Source organism: Parus major, chromosome Z, assembly GCF_001522545.3.
Source record: "Parus major isolate Abel chromosome Z, Parus_major1.1, whole genome shotgun sequence".
NCBI classification, from domain to species: domain Eukaryota; kingdom Metazoa; phylum Chordata; class Aves; order Passeriformes; family Paridae; genus Parus; species Parus major.
Window position 1 is genome coordinate 27,598,768 of NC_031799.1, and position 19,976 is coordinate 27,618,743.

Here is a 19,976-nt window from a genome sequence, read left to right on the forward strand (position 1 = left end):
AGAATGTTTATGTTTTTAGTAATTAATTATGCAGAATTACATACTAAATCAGTTGTGTTTTTTCCTTCCAGTCAGAGGAAGTTGAAAGAAAGAAGATATCTAAGAGCTGGCGTCATCCACTACATAAACCCCCAGCTAGATCTCCAATGACTTTGGTTAAACAGCAAGTGACTAGTGATGAAGGTGAGTGGACTATTTAATACATTTTTCTGACGATAATTTTATGGTTTTATGAAACCATCTATATAGGCATTTAGAGAGTCACTGCTTTATGCAGACCGGCTAAAAAATCTAAGAAATGTACCCAACATAGGGGTTTCCTTCTTTGAAGTAATATAAAAAGTAAATCTGCTTTACCCAGCAATCATGTATAAGCCGTCCAAAGTTGTTGAATAAAGCTACTTTATTCTATCAAATGTGACTTGCAAAGATTATGGAAATGCACATCCAAAGTATAGATCAAAATGGAAACAAACACACTCCTTTTTCATATCACTGTACCATTTTAGTTCTGTAAAACATAAAATTTTGAGGTGCTGTTTTCCAGAATCTCCTTAGCTAGAAGAACTGGGGTTCTCGCTCTCCCTTAGATAGTTTGATAAGCTGGAGCTGATGCCATGTCTGTGACTATGGGTCTCATTCCAGCATTACTTCATACTTCAGTGTTTACCTGCAATTTTAACCTGATTTTTTTCCCCCCTCTCAATTACATTTCAATAACAGTAACTCTTTCTTACAGCTGCAGATAAATTTTCTTGACTTGAGAGACAGCATGCCTCTTAATTGATTCTTCTTCTTGTAACTAAGCAATATTATACTTTCAGTTGGTGAGTTAGACATTGTTGAGCTGACTGCTATAAGTTCAATTGATCTCTCATCAATACATCTCCCTCCTTGTTTCAACCCTGAAGTAATTGATTTGTGTCTTCAGTCTCACTAGTTTTGGAAAGCTATACACTCTCTTTCAGTTTTATCTGAGCTGCAGCTTTGCCAGGCATGATAGTTCAATTAGCTGTTAAGCATCTTCCTGAAAATTAGAGACGGCTTAGACCCATGATCAGTATCATATATGAGCATGTTTGAATACCTTGAGGGCTAGACAGAGCATATTTCAGAAAATGTTATGGTAATTTACAGGATGATATTAATACTAAGTTTCATCTAGTAAAGTAATTAAAGATTTAATATGTGGTAGGTTGCAGTGAAAGTGGTCTTTGTAAAATTAGAGATTATATTCCTTTTGCCTGCTGATGCTTCTTCAATGTTATGGTTGAAACATATTTAAGCATGGATTGTGTATGATATAATCTGTCTAGCTGATGATATGGTGACAGTTCTGAGTCAAGGATTTTTCTAATGCCAAGACATTTTCCGTCTCATCCAGTAGTTTGCCAACTTCCCAGTGTATTAATTTTATGTGAAAGTAGCAACATCCTGACAAGAAATCGTATACCTTAAAGTCTTTCCTCTTTGCATGATGATAGTTCCTCTGATAGATAAGGGTGTATTTTTTTAGGAAAGTATGAGCTGTCTTAGAATCAGGAGCCATTAAGTACACGTCTGCTTACTGATTGAAGGAAGAATTAAGAGTTTTATTGGACATGGCAGTTACTGGTATTTCCTAGCTGGAACTGGAATTATTACTGTTTTCATGCATCTGTCTCTCATTGTAATCTAATTTATCAGATGACTTTTGTAAGAGCACCAAAAGAGAAACAGTAGCATTTGGGTGAGTAGAATGTTTAAATCCAAGACAAAGATTGAAGAATTGATGAAGGAGACTGGCAAACTGTAACCTCATTAAGTTGCCTGACACATGATGGCATGTGGGTTAAAGATGTGTGGCTAGATGATTTTCTGATTTTTTTCAAGTTTGTTTATGTCAGATACTAGAGAAGTAATAGGTATCAATGTATTAGTGACTACATTTGTCTTTATGGGGGTGCTTCATCCATATTCTGGAGTTAGCTGAAATGTAATTCAGCATTCCTACTTACTCAGTTCTTGTTCTCTGTGACTTTGGGCAAAAATTATACTGGTTGAGACTATGATAGCATAATCTCTTGGTACAGTAATTTCTGATTGTTTTACAAGGGTTATTTATGTATTGTAAATTAGTTTGTATTTTAATTTTTCTGGGTCCAGTAAAATAATTACTGCAAACAAAACCAGGAAGATGATATAGGCTAGTGCATTTGTGAAAAGTGTAGTAATTGAGGCTTTAACATTCATCTGCGACTTGTATAACTTTTGACAAGTTGGATAGTCCATAGCCATTTCTAATACAGATATACTCAGTGCAGTATATTAACTTGTGGTAATAATATTCTGTTGTATTTAATACAATTGTATTTCTGCTCACTTAAGCAATAAAAAAGCAAATTCAGCAGAAGGAGCAAGCATACTAATTTTGAATGCACATTGATTGGTCCCAGAGATTTCTTTCCCGCACTATTTGGTCATGCAACATTAGAAACTGTTTTTAGATTCAAGTTGACTAAAATTTCCCATTGCTCTAAATGATGTAATTATAGTGTATAGACTGAATTCAGTATGGGGCTCTTCGTATATGTTTTTTAGCATTTTAAGTATGATGCAGAATTTCAAAGTCATTTTGCTCTCATTAGTTGGATAAGGGTAAGGAAACAGAAAGAGAACTTTTCTAAATGGGAACTGGCTTCTGCTATGAGATAGTACAAAACCTTGGTTTTTACATTAACTATTACTTACTATGAGATGTGCTTGATTTGATATTAGAAATCAAACCCTTTAAGGCTTGTTCAGTAACACCATAAATAGACTAAGCCTGCTTAAATAGGGGGAAAATTGCACTTGTAGATGCACTTGCTATTCTTCTGTTTCAGACCTTAAAGCAGGACATTTTGCTTGAAGTTTCTCACTTACTTGAGAAAGAAATGTTTTTTTCCTGGTGTTGCTTAGGTACATAAGAATTTGCTAACCAATTGATAGAGGCATATTTATATTATTAGCACTGTACACATTAGTATTACAATTTCCAGTATTGCTTTCCCTCCCATAATGTTTTGTTGAATGAAGTTTTACTTCTTCAAAAGGCTTTGCTTTTGTGTATGGGTTAATCAAGCTCATAATTTATATATGTTTTTCATATATCATCATCATTTAGCACTAAAGAGTCCAGAACTATCTACCACTTCAACAGTATAGAAAAATGTGTTTTCTCTCCTTTTCTTTGGTACCTACATTACTTCTGTTTTGTTTGAGCTCAATTTTCAAGGTATAACTGACATAATTACAAAAAAGTTCTGACACTTACAAAGTGTGTGAGTGGGTTCTGAAGATCCCAAGAAACCTTTTGTAGAAATATGGTATAATCTTTAGTAGGTATTTAGGAAAGTGATTTCTTAAAAGGTCAAATAAAAGTTTTTTCCTGGATTTCCAGTCCTCTTTTTCAACCTTGGGCCAGCAGCTAATCTACAGAAATGGCAAGAACTGACAGCTTTGATTATTACCACTGCCAGCTCTTGTCCCTTTACGAATTTCATGAGTAGCAGTTATCTGCCTTTTAGTGGACACCTATAGGATCTAAGATTAGCCAATATTTTGTTCAAGAATGGAATACAAACCAGTTCTCCTAACATTTATCCTCATTTGCTGGACAGTGGCGTATGTTGTGATCATTGAAAAATCACTGTTCCCTAGATGAACCTTGCAGCTCTAATTGTGCTGCTTTCTTAGCTTTAAAATATGGTATTTTGCCTCATAAAGGACTGGATAGAATTGCAGTCTTGTATAGAAAGGCATGTATAATTTCTCATTATCAGGTGTGCCAAAATGAAAATGGATTTTCTGCTGCATTAGTGAAGCCTCTCAGTTGCTTTCTCAAGGGTAGCAATGGAGCCGGTAGGCAAACTGGATGTGACGTTTACCAAAGAGACAGATACCCCTTCTGTAGGATGATCTTCTGAAGCTGAGCTTCTGTTTCTGTAGTTATAGTCCAAAGAGAAACACAAAAAACATATGACTTGCATTTACAAAGGATTAATTATTGATGTAATTCATTGGTATTGCCTAATAAATTATTCTAGTAATAACTGTGGTTTTTCAAATTAAAGAAACCCCAGCCCACAGAATTATCATCACCTTTGTTAAAATCTGAAGCTGCATTGTAAACCATTAGTATTGAAAGTGACTTAATTTTAATACCAGAGGGGTTTTGCTGACTGTTTTTTCTTAGCTGTGAAGTGTATGTAATATATATCTTTTAATGTACAAAATAATTACATTTTTGACTCTTGAAGGAGTTTAAATGCAGTTGTTTCCTAGTGTATGAAGTGTCTATGGGGTATTTGTTTCAGTGATCTGCAGGAACTGTAGCTTGAAGATACAAGTTTATAATTCTAATTTGGGCATTGATTTGTCATGAATTTGGATCTGTGATTGAGTCTGTTTTGCATCTTCTTAGATACTTATGAAGAGGTCTTGGGTTGGTGAAGAGCTTCTAGACAATCTTAACACATTCAAATAACCTTGTTCCTCAATTTCATTTGTGTTTTGCCAAGGGGAACTTGTGCTGGAGTAGTATATTGATGTAGGTTAGATTTGTGCTGCCTGAGAGATACAAAATAACCATAAAATATATTTCCCCGCTTGGTACTGTTTTTTCCTTTAGAGCAGCATAAAACAGGAGTATGCTGGTGATTCTGCTTTGTACTATTTCTGAAACACTCTAACAGCATAATAGTGGAATATTTATTTAGTCATATAGAATTTTGCTGTATGGTCAATGATGCTGCATTTTAATTTCCAAAATAAGGAAGTACCACCAAGTCACCCTGTTGTATCTGAGGGACTCATTTTATTAATAGGCAAGACATGCCTAATGACTGATGAGAAAGCTTTCTTTTTTTCCACTTTTGTACAAATGTGTATCCTGGAAGACTATGGTGTTTAATTAGTAAATCAGTAAGCATGTATATGGGTAGCAGTATCTGTTCCTAAAAATTCCAATGTGATTTTAGTTACTGATTGATGTGGGGTTTTTTTGTGATAAGTACATTTACCACAAGCAGATTACATTGGAAGACAAAATACAAATTTTTTCATAACAACTGTGAAAAATTACAGAAAGGAATGGGATTGAGAAAGCAGCTGTTAGTAAGTGCTATGAATTAAAGCTTTTCAATAGAGCAGATACCTGCTAATCTTCAGCTTGTAGTCTGGGCTTGCAGTGGTTTTGTACTTTCAACTGTGTTTTCTCCTGATAGGCTGTGCCTATAGATTCCAGCAGATCTTTTTTTCTGCTTTGATTTTGCTGAGATGTCTCTTTGAACAGATTTATAAATACAGGGGCTGTTATTTAGATTTTCACAGTGCAAAGACAGGTGAAATTACTGGAATTGCTTTAATTTAGACAGTATATATATACATATATGCAGTAATGAAAATTATGATACCAGTAATGATGCTGTAAATAATTCATGTTGGCAGTTCATACAGATTTAAGAACATCTCCCTTTCTGTGGCCTCCTGTCCACATTTTAAATAAGTTGCCTGTCTAGTGGGTCACCTTTGAGCTTGGTTTCTGGACATGGTAAGTAGCTGTATTTCTGGAGACACTCGATAGGTTGTGGACTTTAGCATCAGTAAGAATGTGTTGCTTGTGCTTCAGCTTAGGTAGCCAGAGTAAGTAGACATCTTTGATAATTTGAACCTTAACTGCTAGGGTTAAATTCTTTGTTCCAAATGCACAAAAAAGTTGTGCATGTGGAATGCAGTCATTTAGGGAATGCTGTGAATGAAAGATTGGTTTTTACCCCTTGTCATTATTTGGTATATCTTTATGATCTAGTGTTTCAAATAGAGAATTATGTATAGAGAATGTTGCAGGAATTAGTAAGCAAACAAAAATGGTAATTTTCAGAAATAACAATGCTATAGTTCTGTGAAACTAGTTTTACAGATCATTTCAATGTAAACTGAATCTCTATGCTATGAATCCTCAGAGTTTTCCCTAAGCTGGTTTATCAGAATCATAGCAATGTAAATGAAATACATTTTAGTTACTTTGCAATTTGTTAGAGAGAAAGATCGGGGTCCAATACAGCCTGACCAGGGTTGTTTTACATATTCCACATATTGAAAATAAAGCATAATAGGAATTTTACGTTTTTTAAGTTACGCTATTTAACTGTTCCTTTTACTTGTTCTAATATGCTGTGTTAATTTCTCCTAATTTAGACACTAGTGCTCCTAAGTAAATACCCAGCAACCTGTAAAGCCCTGCTTTTCTCTCCTTTCTTCACTTGGAATGTTTCAGTTTTTCATATTCATCCGAAGTAGTGGTGGGATCAGTGCTGCCTGATTTCCATGAAAAATCATGGTCAGGGTTTTCCCATCCCTCCTTTTCAAAGCTATTGGTGAGATTTTTCCAGCCATTGCTAGTATTTATACTAACTTTATTTACTGTTTTAAGTGGCAGTGGTCCTGTCTGCAGCCAGTCTTAATCACAATGAGATTTTTCTTACTAGGTTCTTATCTGTGATTAATACCAAATCAGAAAGAATGTTTTTGCCAAAGTAATAGTTACTGTTTTAGTGGGTACTACTCAACCTCAGGAATAGCCTGCTGGCTGTGCCAGTTAACGTAGGAGTACAATGCACTCTGACCAGATTCTTCTAGATATTCTGTGTGTGGATGGTTTAGTGAATAATACAGAATATTCATATTTGAAATTACTTGAAATTGCATGTGATTTCGATTTAATAGAGTGATACAGCAATGCACTTAAATTATAGTGAAGTTACAAATTATGTTTATCAGGGTGTTGAATTGTAATATACAGTTCAGTCACAATACAAGTACAAATCACATTGAGGAAAGTGGAGCAATCACAATATGCAGTTCAATCACAAAACAAATGTGAATTTCATTATGGGGCTCTAATAGTATGCTGAAGGAAAGTCAGAGTATTCCAGTATCAAATTTTCCAAATCTGTGAAATTGTCTTTCAAAAATGGTGTTTGTTTTTTTTTTTTAATGCTGAATTTTTCAAACTTTTCAAAACATTTTGAGATCTGCTACAACTGATGTCTTATACTTTTTTTATATTTAACTTTTTTTTTTTTTTTTTATTAAAGCACCCCATTACCTCGTTTTGGGAGCCAAATGTGATTTGATCCAGGAGCTCTTCAGCTTAACTTCTAGAGCTCTGATTCAATATAGCTATCTTTATATGCAATTTTTATGAGAACGGAAGTATTAATAGCTAATTTGGCAATTAGGCTCTCCAACCTAGATGTGTGTTTACATACTTCACAGTACTTTACTCAATGGTCCCATACAAGAAATGAAAGTTCTTGAACAATACAATAAATTAAAAAGTTTTTCTGTTCACATTTTGCTAGGAGATCTATGTCTTTCATTACTGAAAAAAAAAGTAAAAGGGGTACAGTTTCTGAAACTAAGTTTGCTGATACGTTGCTGGAACAGTGAAGTCTTCAAGTAGAAAACTTTTTCCTGACTGTAATTTTTTTTTTTTCCCTCCATTTTTTAAAAAATTCTATTAATATTATTTCTTCCAGGACATTTGATAGTATAGATAATGCCTCCCAGGGCTGAAATTCTGCTCAACTACCTGAAAAATAACAGATGCTTCTGTGCTCTTCATAGCGGAGAATGCTGCTGTACAAAGCCAGGAAACATCAGTGGAACATAACCCCAAGCAGCAAAATCATTGTTGAGATTGGCAAAAGCAAATTGTACTGTATTACTGTCTATGGCTTTTCACATCTGCTGGGTTAAATCAGCAAATGCTGGCAACAGCCCATATTGCAAATGGCCCAAATGTTTTCTGCCTGATAATTTGAGTTTAACTTAGTAAGCAAAAACCATTCAAAGCGTTAGCATTGTGTTGGAGCAAGTTTCCCACAAACTGTTAAACCCAGTAACATTAGTGAAAACAATTAATTCATTCACTTACTCACTTGGAAAGCAGCATAGTAACTGTTTAGAAGTACTTTGCTATGGAAGGAGTTTCCTTTGTATCAAAATACATCCTGGGCTATAATTTTCTTTTTGTCTACACAGTTTGTTTTAATGAATTGTTTCACTTTTCTTAAATATATAAAGGGGTACAGATGCACATGAATAATCACATTCATGAGAACTGCTGTTTCTGAAATTATATTACAGAGATTAATTGATCCTATAGAAATACTCTTTTCAGGTATGAATATGTTAGCAGGAACTATCATAAAATTTAGCATTGCTAATCACCTAGTGCTGTCAGTAATACCATGGCTGAATTATATATGTGTTGTGGTTTAAGCCCAGCTGGCATCTAAGCACCACACAGCTGCTCACTCACTCCCCCACCAACCAGATCAGGGAGACAATTGGAATATTCTTGTAGCACTCACTTTCAGGGTGGCACAAGATGCACGAGAGGCCTTGATGCTGTGCAAGCACTCTTCAGCAATAACAAAAACATTTCTATACTATCAATACCATTTTCAATACAAATCCAAAACACAGCTCCATACTAGCTACTGTGAAGAAAATCAGCTCTGCCCTGGCCAGAATCAGCACAATGTGATACAGTAAGATTAATATCAACAGTTATGCATTTATTTAAAGTTGTAATTGTATCATCAAGTGTTTCTGCTTTTCGGTTGGAAAAAAGAGCTCTTGGTGTAACCCCTTAGGAAACAAAGTATTCAACATAATTATGACTTGTATCTGGTAAAGTAATACTTCAAAAATATTTGAAGTGAAGTACATATGCACAGATGGTTTAGGGGGATTCAAGATCTCTGACCACTGTAAGTGGTGACAGTAAAATGTTTTTACAAACTTAGGAATAGGCTGCATTAGATCATCCAGTTAATACATTTTTTTGACTGGTATTAATCCATTTTAGACTTCAGCATGAATGTGTGATATATTTACAGTCAGAAGCATAATAGAAGTTACAAAAATGGACTGAATTCGTGTAAGAGTGTTTCAAAACCATGTGCAGACTAACAGACTTGCAAAATAAATGTGTGTCAGTGTGTCTGTGTGTTATGCATGAGTGTGCAATCTCTTGAACAGTGCTGTCAACTGAGGTGCAGATTTCCCTGTCATGGCTAGCAGGTTCAAATCCTGTAATTTTCTTTTATTCTCTCTCACAGCAAGAGATGTTTTACCCTGTAGTTGGGCTGAAAGTTTCTATATGAAAGAATGCTGAGGATTCTTTATTCACTTTTGTCTTGATTGGGTCTTAATTTGAAATGTATGTTTCATGCTAAATAGCTGGGGGAAAAAAAAAAAAAAAAGCTACACCAGAGTTCACACCAGAGAGTTATGTTGCTCATCTGTGCATAGTCCTTTTCATGCACTTACTGTCATCTAATTGTGAGGAAGTGTCAGTGACTTGATCTGAGTTGCAGCAGACACAGAAGTCAAGGTGGATTCCTCAGCTTAATTTCATGTGTTGTGTAAAGAAAATGCTCCCTATAGACATACTTTATGTTTCATATCACTGCATTGGCTAACCTTTATCTTTCAAATTGCTACTCTTGGGCCAGCTTCTCTTAGAGCAAGGCCAAGTTATCACAATGAAAGGCTGATTGCATAATGGTGCATATTGTGGATTGTTGTTGGTTGGCAGCATTGCATAAGTGACTATTCATCAAAACTTGCTCTACCAGCACTGAGAGCATTCTCCTGCTCTTTCAGAAAAATGCCAATATGTAAGATTATGAATGAAGCATCACATCCATAGTGCTTCTTGAAAATTACATACTGGTCTTATAAGGTAGATGCTTGTTTTTTGGAAGGGTGCAGGGGGCATTCTATCTTTCACTGTAGAAACAGATTCTTCCACCACAGTTTTTGCAGGTTTTGAATATTTGGAATTTGCACTGATTCACAACTGAAGTAAGAAATATGTTTGCTCATGACTGTAGAGTTTCTGAGACCTTTCAGTCAGTATGTGTTGCACTATATTAGGAACAGCAGAAGTACGACGCAGACTCTCTTAGCTTTGGTTGCACAAGAGAGTCTGTGTCGTGCTTCTGCTGTTCCTAATATAGTGTGACAAGTATGAACACTACAAATTGTTCTCTGTTCTTATTTTGAGAATCCTCAGTTGAGGTGGATTTTGAATGGAGCCAGCTGGAGGCTACAGTTGTTTTGTGTCCTTCTAACAGACATATCTGATCAGAGAAATGCTGAGCTCGCATGAGGCCCCTGAATATCTACCCTGAAATCACATGCAACATTGTGAGTTACGAAAGTAAATTTATTTTAGGCTGAGCTACCGATTGTAAGTAAGTAATGAAAGGAGTAATTCAAGAAAATAAAAGGAGTGAGAAGTGCTGGATAAACAGAAAAAACCCGAAATCTAAAAATCCCTTAAGTTTTCCACTGTGTTTTTGCACATAAATAGGACATTGGTATTATCAAATGAGCAAGTGAAGAAAGGCCACGAACTGTGCCAAGACAGCAGTCTTTGTTACATCAAGTAATTATATTCTCTGTGCCTTCTCTCAAACAGTTGGAGAGCTGGTTTTTCTTTTCATTTACTTGTCTGTTTTGGTTAAACAGCTTCTCAGTTTTTATTTATGGTGCATAACTTCTCTGACTACATGGAAACCAGGAAGGTACCTCCACTTGTACTACTAGAGAAGCTTTTGTGGAAATTGTTCCTCTCACTGATGCTGGTGCTCACACACAAAACATAAAGTGAAAAGAAAAAAAATAAACTGCCCAAGTTCTACTGATGTAGAATAGTTACACAGAAGAGTGCATGTTGTCCCTGGTGAGGAAGTTTAAGTCACCATTGTCGTATTCCATAATGGGGTCATGTACTCTGTCACTTTTTTTTTAACATCAATTTCTTGACATTTGATTATTTCAGTGTGGGTGGGTGAATGTTGATTATAAGGCGATGAACTAATATTTCTGAAGCCCTTGAAAGATGATAATTCAAGCTCAAGGTTGCCTAGGAAATTCCTGAAGAGAGCTGAAATTTATTAGCCTTAAAATAGTGCTCACAGAGTATCAGACAAAGCTTGTAATCCTTAGGAAGGTCTATTCTGTCTTCTTTTAATTTTGTATCCTGTTAGTAAACCATTCCTTTAAGTACTGGATTAGGCAGCCTCCCTCTGAAAAGAGGATGGATATTTTTCCTTTCTTGTTATGGTGAATAGTGAGGGGTTGTGTGGTGTAATATACCAGAGGATCATATTAGAGAACTTGTGTAGTGCAGAGACAGCAGAAGACTTCAGGAAGGATCATGGAGATGACAGTCACACCTCAAATGACATAGAAGGATATAGAATTCAGAATTACAGATATTAGGGATCAGAGGCAAATAAATGAGGAGTGTTTGCTTCTAGTCAGTAGCTAACTCTAAGTGCTCTAAACATAAAGTAAAGGAGACAATAAATTTATTGAAGTGGTGTTGAATTTTTATGAGTTTGTGAAAGGTGGAGTCTGGTACATGTGCATATGACATCTTGTCACTGGCTTTGTTTGGAATGAGGTTCGAAAATAAATACAAAACTCTTGAAAGCAACAAAAGGCTGCTGAAAACCAGCTTTATTCTTGTCTCTTGCGTTCTTTCCAGTTTCTTGGTTGGGAAAGCCTTTGTAAAGATCAGATGAGAGGGAACTGAAATTATGGAGTTTATATGAAATTAAGATGTAAACATTGTTTTCATTAAAACCAGAAACAGTATAGGCATGAACTCAGCAGTCTGCTGTAGGCAGTGAAAAGCCAGAATGCTGTATGAGAGAACTACAGTTATCAACCCAGAATTGGTTCCAGGGCTGTAAATATGAAGATGGATTTTCGAATGAAGAAGAGCACTATAGGCTGTGGTTCTTGGCAATGACTTCAATTGTCATGGGAGAATTATTCAGTGGTGATAAGGAGTGGTGCAATCAAGGGATGTCAGTTTCAAAGTGGATAATAGGTATGGAGGGTAATACAAACCTTGACAACAAATTCTGTGTGCCTCTTTGTTTTCTTCATAAGGGAGAGTCAAGTTCTGAATTTTCTGTGAGGTCACAATTATAATGAAAATATTTAAAATAATGACTACAAGCTCCTGAAGGAAAATAATGTAAAAGGAAGAATTAAAATAAAAATCTGTAAGGCTGAAGCTACTTGTAAGATGGCTCTTTAAAGGATAATTTAAATTGACACGAAGAGAACTTGAGAAATAACTTTCAGAGCTATGTGTTTTATAGTTCTTTAAAATTGCAAGCAGTAGAAAAAGTATGATTGGACACAAATTTTTAGCAAAAACTTTGTTAAGCTTTTAAATTAAAAATTATGTAATACAAAAAGTTAAAAAAGTAATGCTGATGTTTTATATGTTCATCTTTTCTTGTGTTCAGCTGTTTCTTCACTGGTGTTCTTTTGAAGCTAAGTTTTTCACCAGAAAGCTTTGCTGCTAAATATTGACAGCTTTTTTCCAGTTATTTTCTTTGTGCCTTCTACCCAAATTATTGGCATATGTTTATTGAATTGATATTAGTTCTTTTGAGAAACTATAAAAAATAGATTCAAAATCACATGCAGGATATATTTATTAATTTATTTTTATGACATTTGGCTGGCTTGTAGACAAATATTTTAGTCAATATTTTATTCAACACTGATAAAAATGTTGCCAACTTCATAGTAGCAGTAGCCAGTAGGTATAGTAGCAGTAGGTTTTGTAGCAATGTGTGACATTTTTCATAGGAGACCCATAAAGCCTCTGCTTTTTCATAAAGTGTAAGCAGTTATGGGCTGCAGGAATATGATGAATCAGCTTAATGTCTTACATATTTATCTGTGTTGGAATTTTCTTTTGAAGTGAATGATTTTTCTTAAATACATCATTAGAGAAGGACTATATGCTATAGACCATTTCTGTTATCTGAAAACAATTCAAAACTTTTCATATTTTCCTTTGCACATTCACGATTATTCTGACAACACATACATGCCTTGTCATTGATTGTGACAGCTTTAATAGGCACTGTCCATATGATCCAGCATGCATGTCTCTCTGCTTCTTAGATCTGATTGTTCCCCATTATTCCCTGGGGAAAATGAGTGTCACTCTCCATGAAGAATTTGTGAGGTGCCATCCTGTGTGAGTAGAGTGATTTGTCTAATGCTTGTCTGGATGTTGATACAGATACAAATTGTAAACAGTAGATGTACTTTCTTATGCTGTGTGTGAAGTGGTCAGCTCATGACACAGATGTCAAAGCACTTAATTGTGGGGTTTTTCTGACACAACAGTCAGTCTTTTACACTTCTGCTTCCATATTTGCTTCTTGTGGCATTGTTTGATCTTCTTTGCTAGCACATGTGACAGATTATTGTTTTATCCTCATTCCATGACTACAATATAGTCATTGTTTGCTTTGTTTTAGAACTGCCTGAGACTACCTTAGTTGAAGAGAAAGTTCAGGAGTCAGAGGCATGGGCGAGACCTCTGGTCTACCTGTGGCAGACAAGACCACCCAGTTTTAAAGCTGAAAAAGAGTACAATGCAGCTTGTGCAAGAAAAGAACCACACTGTGCCATTTGCACTCTTCTTATGCCATACTATAAGGTAAGCAAGATTTGCAGAGCTCTGTTTCTTGTTGAAGCGTGAAATACATGCCTGGCTACTTAATTTCCAAAAAATTATAAAAAGGCTACTTAATTTCCAAAAAATTATAAAAATATGAACTTATGCATTTCATTTTAAGAGAGGTAAATAAACTCCTGTCATTAAAATTAGAACTGATACTTTGTTCACTTGCATCTATCCTTGGCTGCAGACATTGTATGCCTCCTACTACCATTTATGCTGGATTTGTGTTAGTTTGTGTGTATTTTCCCTTGCAATTAAAATTTTGGTGTGGTGAACTGAAGTAGGTTTGTGACTTCTAGCTATTTCCTTATATGTCCATCTCCAAGTACATTTTATCAGAATCTCTTTTATGCTGCCTTCCTTCAGTGTTGAGTAAATAAGTGTTTCCATAGTACTTAGGCCTTCTCAGTAAAAATACTCCCCTGGAAACAGTGTAATGCAGAGCATTACATTACTGTAAAGCAGTGGCTTAATACTGTCTTATGGAATTACTGTGTCCAATGGCAAGTAAAAATGGTGTTTTAGTAGTACTGTGTTTATGTAGTATTCTATTGCTAATTCTTAATGTGCTAAACTGGAATTTTCTCAGCATGAGAACCAGGAAAAAAGCCTTTATTCCACTGGACCCAGTTAAATGGCCCAAGATGTAACACTGAACACTGAACACTGCTGCAATGACACTGGTTTGCAGGCTGAGTGCTATTCTAGATGTCACAGTTACTTGGAACAATCAAGGTAGAATAACTTGATAAATGCCTAGAGGCAGTCAATTTTTTCATGAAACTGTTACAATCAGTACAAAAGTTGGGAGGGGTGGAATAGTTTCATCATTGTCAAAAGGAAGAGTAAGACTTCCTTTCTTTTACTTAAATATAGATTGTCTTTATTTTCCAGCCAGAAAATCAAGATGAAGAAAGTCCTACTTTCAGTGAAGCAAACTCAGCAGAAACACTGATGGCAGAAAAGGAGAAGACAAAACCTCTTATTCCAGAGATGTGTTTTATTTATAGTGAAGAAAATACTGAAAATTATCCATCAAATGCCTTTGTTGAAGAAGATGGAACAAGTCTTCTGATTTCATGTGCAAAGTGTTGCGTACGAGTTCATGCAAGTAAATAATCTAATTGGTTTGTTGGCAGAAATGTAATTTTAAATTTTGCTTTATTGATAAATAATAGTTAGCTACACTTCTAGCATGTCTTTAAAAGTACTTGAAGAATATATCCATTTGTAATTCTTCAATCACTGGCTAATTTTTTTTGAAAACTATGTTACATTTTCTGTAACTTTTTTAGGGTTGCTGTGAAAATATTGAAGAATTAACTGTCTTGTAAACTTTTGATGATCACAATATACTGATTCTTTTTTCTGTTCTAGTGATTTAATTATTCTTTTGCTTCTCTATTTTTAATCACTGTGCAAAGCTGGTGTGTCCTTATTAAGTAGTTAGGGTGAAATTCTGGAGGATTTGTCAATATTGCTATTAAATTTAGGGATGCAGTATTTTCCTTCACTTGACATTCTTTTTTATTGGAAGAGTAACTGATGAATGCATGTATTTTTCTGCAGTATCTCCTAAAGACTGTAGAACTGTATTAGTTTAGTCTAAGAAGTCCAGGAGATACCTGGAAATACGGTATATTTGCAGAGAATAAATGTCAGTACATTAAGTCAAATTTTTACTTCAGGGAGAGTTGGTGATGTGATATTGCAATGACAAAGGTAAGAAATGAATTGGTTTTGAAAAAAGTCTTCATCTTTTCCAAAAAATTTCCAAAAATTTGGTGATTTTGGTTTTTTGGTTTGCTGGGTTTTTGTTTTGTTTTTCATATGGGGATTTTTGTGGGTTCTTCTTTTTATTTAAGTTTTGGGAAAATACATTTCATAGACTATGAAATCAGCAGTAAGCCTAGATTGTAAAAGTCTCCTTTATCACAGGACAGACGTGTTTCACTAAGGTTTATATATAATTGAATTGTATGACATAGCTGATAAAAAGGCAGAATACAATAATCAGTCCAGCTTTCTTATTCTAGGTTGCTATGGTGTTCCTTTTCATGAAATCCATAACGAGTGGTTGTGTTCTCGATGCAGAAAAAAAGCCTGGACAGCTGTAAGTTGTTTAGCTATCTAACACACTAAAGATTAGGGGAGAAAAAAAAAGGTAGCATGTGCATTATCTCATGTGGTATGCAGCCTGCATACCACATATTTAAATATATTTCTGATCATACTTGCTGGTGAAAAACTCTTTGTAAAATATGAATAGATTTCATTGCAAAATGTAATGGCATTTTGATAGAAAAACTTGGAGTAGTTCCATAGACTCAGGAAAAGGATTGTCTAACAGGATATAGTTTTGTGAAAAGCTATATCAAGCATATTCAAGCAAACAACTGTAAAGAGAGAAAAAGTGAGATTTCTCCTAAATAGGTATAATCCAATTTTCATCTTTCCATTGGTTACCCTATTACACCTTCCTTTTCAGATAGTCATGAATTTGAGGATCTTCTGAAATACTTTCATGACTACTGTTCTAGATTCAGGAGACTATCAAGAGGAAAAGTGTAATCCTGTTCCTATGAGCTCAGAATTTAATTATCAGTTAAATAGGGTTAGAAAACCCCACCACTCTGTCAAAAATTGAAAAATGTTAACTTCTTTCAGGGAAATTACAGCTATGATGTGGAAGTAGGGAAGTTCCAAGGAACACATCCTGATTCATGAAATACCATGTATGGCTAAATCATATGTTTTTTTGTTAAAAACACTGACAAATTTAAGAAGTTGTCTTCGGACCTGATATAACTGAAATACAAAAATAACACATTTGAGTGGCAATTGGAAGTCCTTGTCTTTTGACTCCAGTACATTTTTTAAAAGCAAAGTCACTAAAAAAATTGTATAACAAAATCCAGTCTTAAAATTTGTTAATTATGTGTTGTAGAAAGGATTCTAAAATTGTTCTGAGGTTTTAAGGTTACAAATAATCTTGAAGTGGCCATTTAGATGGCAGCAGTAAGTGAATGAAGAGAAAAACAGTGATGTGTTTGATGACTCATTTATGTTCACTATGGGTCAGTTAAGGGGGGAGGTTGGTAATACAATAGAGAAAGGAAAATATTGGTGAGAAGATTAACACTTCTGACTTGACTGGAATTCTTCTTTGGTGGACTTTTAGGGGAAGAATTAACACCTGTGAAAGACATTAATTTGAAAAGAATTATTCATATTTTACTGAATAAGTTTGGGGTTATTCTTATATTATACATATAAGTTTCTGATAATAAGGAAAATCTGAATTTAAGGGAAAGTACTTTCTTAGCCAAATTACTTCAGGGGATGAGATGAAGTAGTGAAAGAGCTCCAAAGACCATATGGGAGTTGGCTGAATGAAAGTTTTATGTGATGAGGTATTAGAATTGGATTTTTGCACAAGCACGCTCTAGAAACTGTAGAGAAGGCGCAGTGTATTTCTGTACTTCATAAGTTAGCTAACAAGAAGATAATAGGACTGAAATAGAGCACCATTTTCACCTTCTTGCAAAAGCAAGATAATATGTGTTAAGCATTTGAACAGTTTTTTAATGTAAGCTTTACCTGTTACATGTTTAACTGTAATTTTATGTGTGTATTGATTATTGTACAGTTGAATTGCTAAAGCCAGAAAGTCATCTTTCTGTAGCTCTGTTTTGGTAACCTGAATGAAATTAATTTTTACCCTGAGAGTTCTACATTCAGATAGGCTTGTGGAATAAAGTTCCATTCTTAATGCCTTAAGTCATCATTAGGTTGGGAAGTTTTAACGAAATATTGAAGATTGAATAGACCTCTAGACTGTTTACTTATAAACTTGTCCTCTTGTCTGCTGTCTTTTAGTCTTTGTTACTACATGTCATTCACATGCAAATGTGAACTGGTTTTTTTCACCTGCAAGATGCAGGAGTAATAGATAATAGGCATCTGCTACCCAAGATAAATAGCAGAAATGCAGCTGTTTCAGGGAAGTGAATAATGCTTTGTTAAATATATACATGTGAATGATACCAAATTCACTTTTTTAATAATTGGGTCTTTCAAAAATCTTGACATGCAGATCTTCTGCTAATAGCAATCTCAGAGCTATTAGTGATTACAGGAGTTTGCAGAGCTTAGGTGAGGTGACATCAGCCTGGAAAATATATTATTGTTTTTTAAAAAGGTGTGAAATGGGTGACCTGAGGAAGTAGGTGGCAGTTAACCTATCAGAGATAACAAGAAAAATACTGAGCAAGTTCTGAATCTGTCAGTTTCTTAAAACGTAGGCAATAACAGAATACAAAGAGGTATCTATTTAAGAACAGGCCACTGATTTTTTTTCTGTGGCAGATCATGGGAGTAATGAATAAGCAGAAGATTTCATGCATCCTAACTTTCAGATGCTTTTGATAGTGTTTTAAATTCTGATATTGGCAGTGGAAGAAGAGAGGTGATGAAAATAATAGTTGCCAAACACATAGCAGTATGGATTTGCTCTCAACCTTAATATGTCAGACCACCAGCCATCATTCTCACAGGACTTTTAAGACCATTAAGAGAATCAATTTCTGGGCATTATTTGCAGATTACTTTTCATGTCATTATGGAGCATACGTGTAAATCTAGACTGATCTACTTTAAGCTGTTTAAAATGATTGCACAGGAACTGGGGGAGTTTACATAATGTGACTCAACCAAAGTGTTAAACTTTATTGAGAAATAAATCATATGATGTTCAGAAGAGATAGGGAGAGCATTCCAAGTTGTCAGCTATGCACACATAATATGGCAGACTCTACCTAAGCAGTAGTTCCTGTTGCCAGCTGCAGTTGTGACTACTCTGGTCACAAACCAAACATGTCATCAGTTCTGTAGAATCTGAAACATCACATGAGGATGCTTAAGCTTTGTACTAGAAACTAAGCCTGGAAAAAAACCATGGAACAATCTTCCTGATCTCTTCAGCTTTGGTAAGAGTCCAACTGAAGAACTGTGTGTAACAGTAGACGTACAATATTCAAAAAAACATGATGGAAGATACAAGAGTTGCAACTGAAATTGCAGTAAACTAGAGTTCTTTCAATCTTTCCTGATAGATGCCAATCATTCCATAAGGGAGGATTGAAAAGATTTAATCTTAGATAGTGAGGGGAAGGTAGAAAGGAAAAAAAGTCACACTCTGTAATGTAAAATTATATGTGTATAACTAAGAGTAGAATAAGCAATTGCCATTCTGGAATTTTTTCCCCTTGTGTCTAATGAGCTTGTCTCCAGGAATAACTTGTACCCACTATCCCTTGTATTTTCTATGTGACTATATGAAAGGGTATCTCTGTCTTGTCTTTTAGGGACAAGATGACTTGTAAAGGCTTTAAGCTGCATCAGCAGAAGTTAATACCAGGAAAATTTTAATTTTTTGTTTCTAAAGCTAGTGAACAGAAGGGCTAGGATATATGGAGATTTTACAGAAGCTACTCCTTTAAGATTTTTAAAAACATGTTACAGAAACATTTTACAGGAATAATGGAAGAAGACTTGATTATGCCTTGAGGCAGAATGATAAAATAGATACTGGATTTTGTGGTTTTTTTTTATAGTTTTCTTTTGCTTGTTTCAACAGTATTATTTATTGCAAGCAGTGTGGCTGTAGTTGTCTTAGTGGAAAAATTTACTGCTTTGTTATCCAACTTAAATATGCTCAGTCCTGACATGAGCATGATAATAACTGCTGATACTTATTTCATCCTATTTGTCATTTTAGGATATTTCTGTCACTTCAGAGTTTGGGTGATAACCTTAGATGATCCTGACAGCTTTTACTTCAAAATAGTACAATACTTTTATCTAATTCTAGAATTATACTTAAGATAATATGGTTCTCTTTTAACCAATCTTGTGTATGTTAAAAATGACAAGTTAATTAAATAATACAGCTATCCCAAAGTGCTACTTTCTCTTTTAAAAATCAGTGATTCAAGTTACTTGTACCAACCTGCAACCACCTTCAAAGGAAGCATAAAGTTTTATGCTTCCTTTGAATTAAATGCATACATTTATTTTCTGAATAATTTTTGAAATTTTCAAAAATTTTTCATGTAATTGTAGAATACCAGGTTGGAAAAAGACCTCAAGAATCATCTGGTCCAACCTTTCTTGACAAAAGCACAGACAGACTGACACCCTGTTCAGATGAATTTTAAGTGTCCAACACCGGGAACCTCACCCTATGTAATCTCTTGGGAGATTACTGCAGTAGTTCTCACTGTGAAATTTTTTTCCTCTTGTGTCTCATCAGATTGTCTCCAGGAATAACTTGTATCCATTACCCCTCATATTTTCCATGTGACTCCTT

The 19,976-nt window shown here is 34.9% G+C and overlaps 1 protein-coding gene across 6 annotated transcripts in view; it reads left to right on the forward strand.

Moving 5' to 3' along the window:
* KDM4C (lysine demethylase 4C) overlaps nucleotides 1-19,976 on the forward strand; it is a 251,065-nt gene that overhangs the window by 136,168 nt on the left and 94,921 nt on the right. For 5 of the 6 annotated variants that reach the window (XR_001525299.2, XM_015652310.3, XM_015652312.3 and 2 more), the window contains 4 exons: nucleotides 72-183; nucleotides 13,401-13,582; nucleotides 14,501-14,717; nucleotides 15,643-15,719. Coding sequence is in view for 5 of the 6 variants with exons in the window: in XM_015652310.3 (XP_015507796.1) it covers nucleotides 72-183; nucleotides 13,401-13,582; nucleotides 14,501-14,717; nucleotides 15,643-15,719 (588 nt within the window). In the remaining variant the exon portion in view is untranslated. The remainder of the gene's footprint in view (nucleotides 1-71; nucleotides 184-13,400; nucleotides 13,583-14,500; nucleotides 14,718-15,642; nucleotides 15,720-19,976) is intronic. The other variant, XM_019005284.2, reaches the window with a different exon arrangement.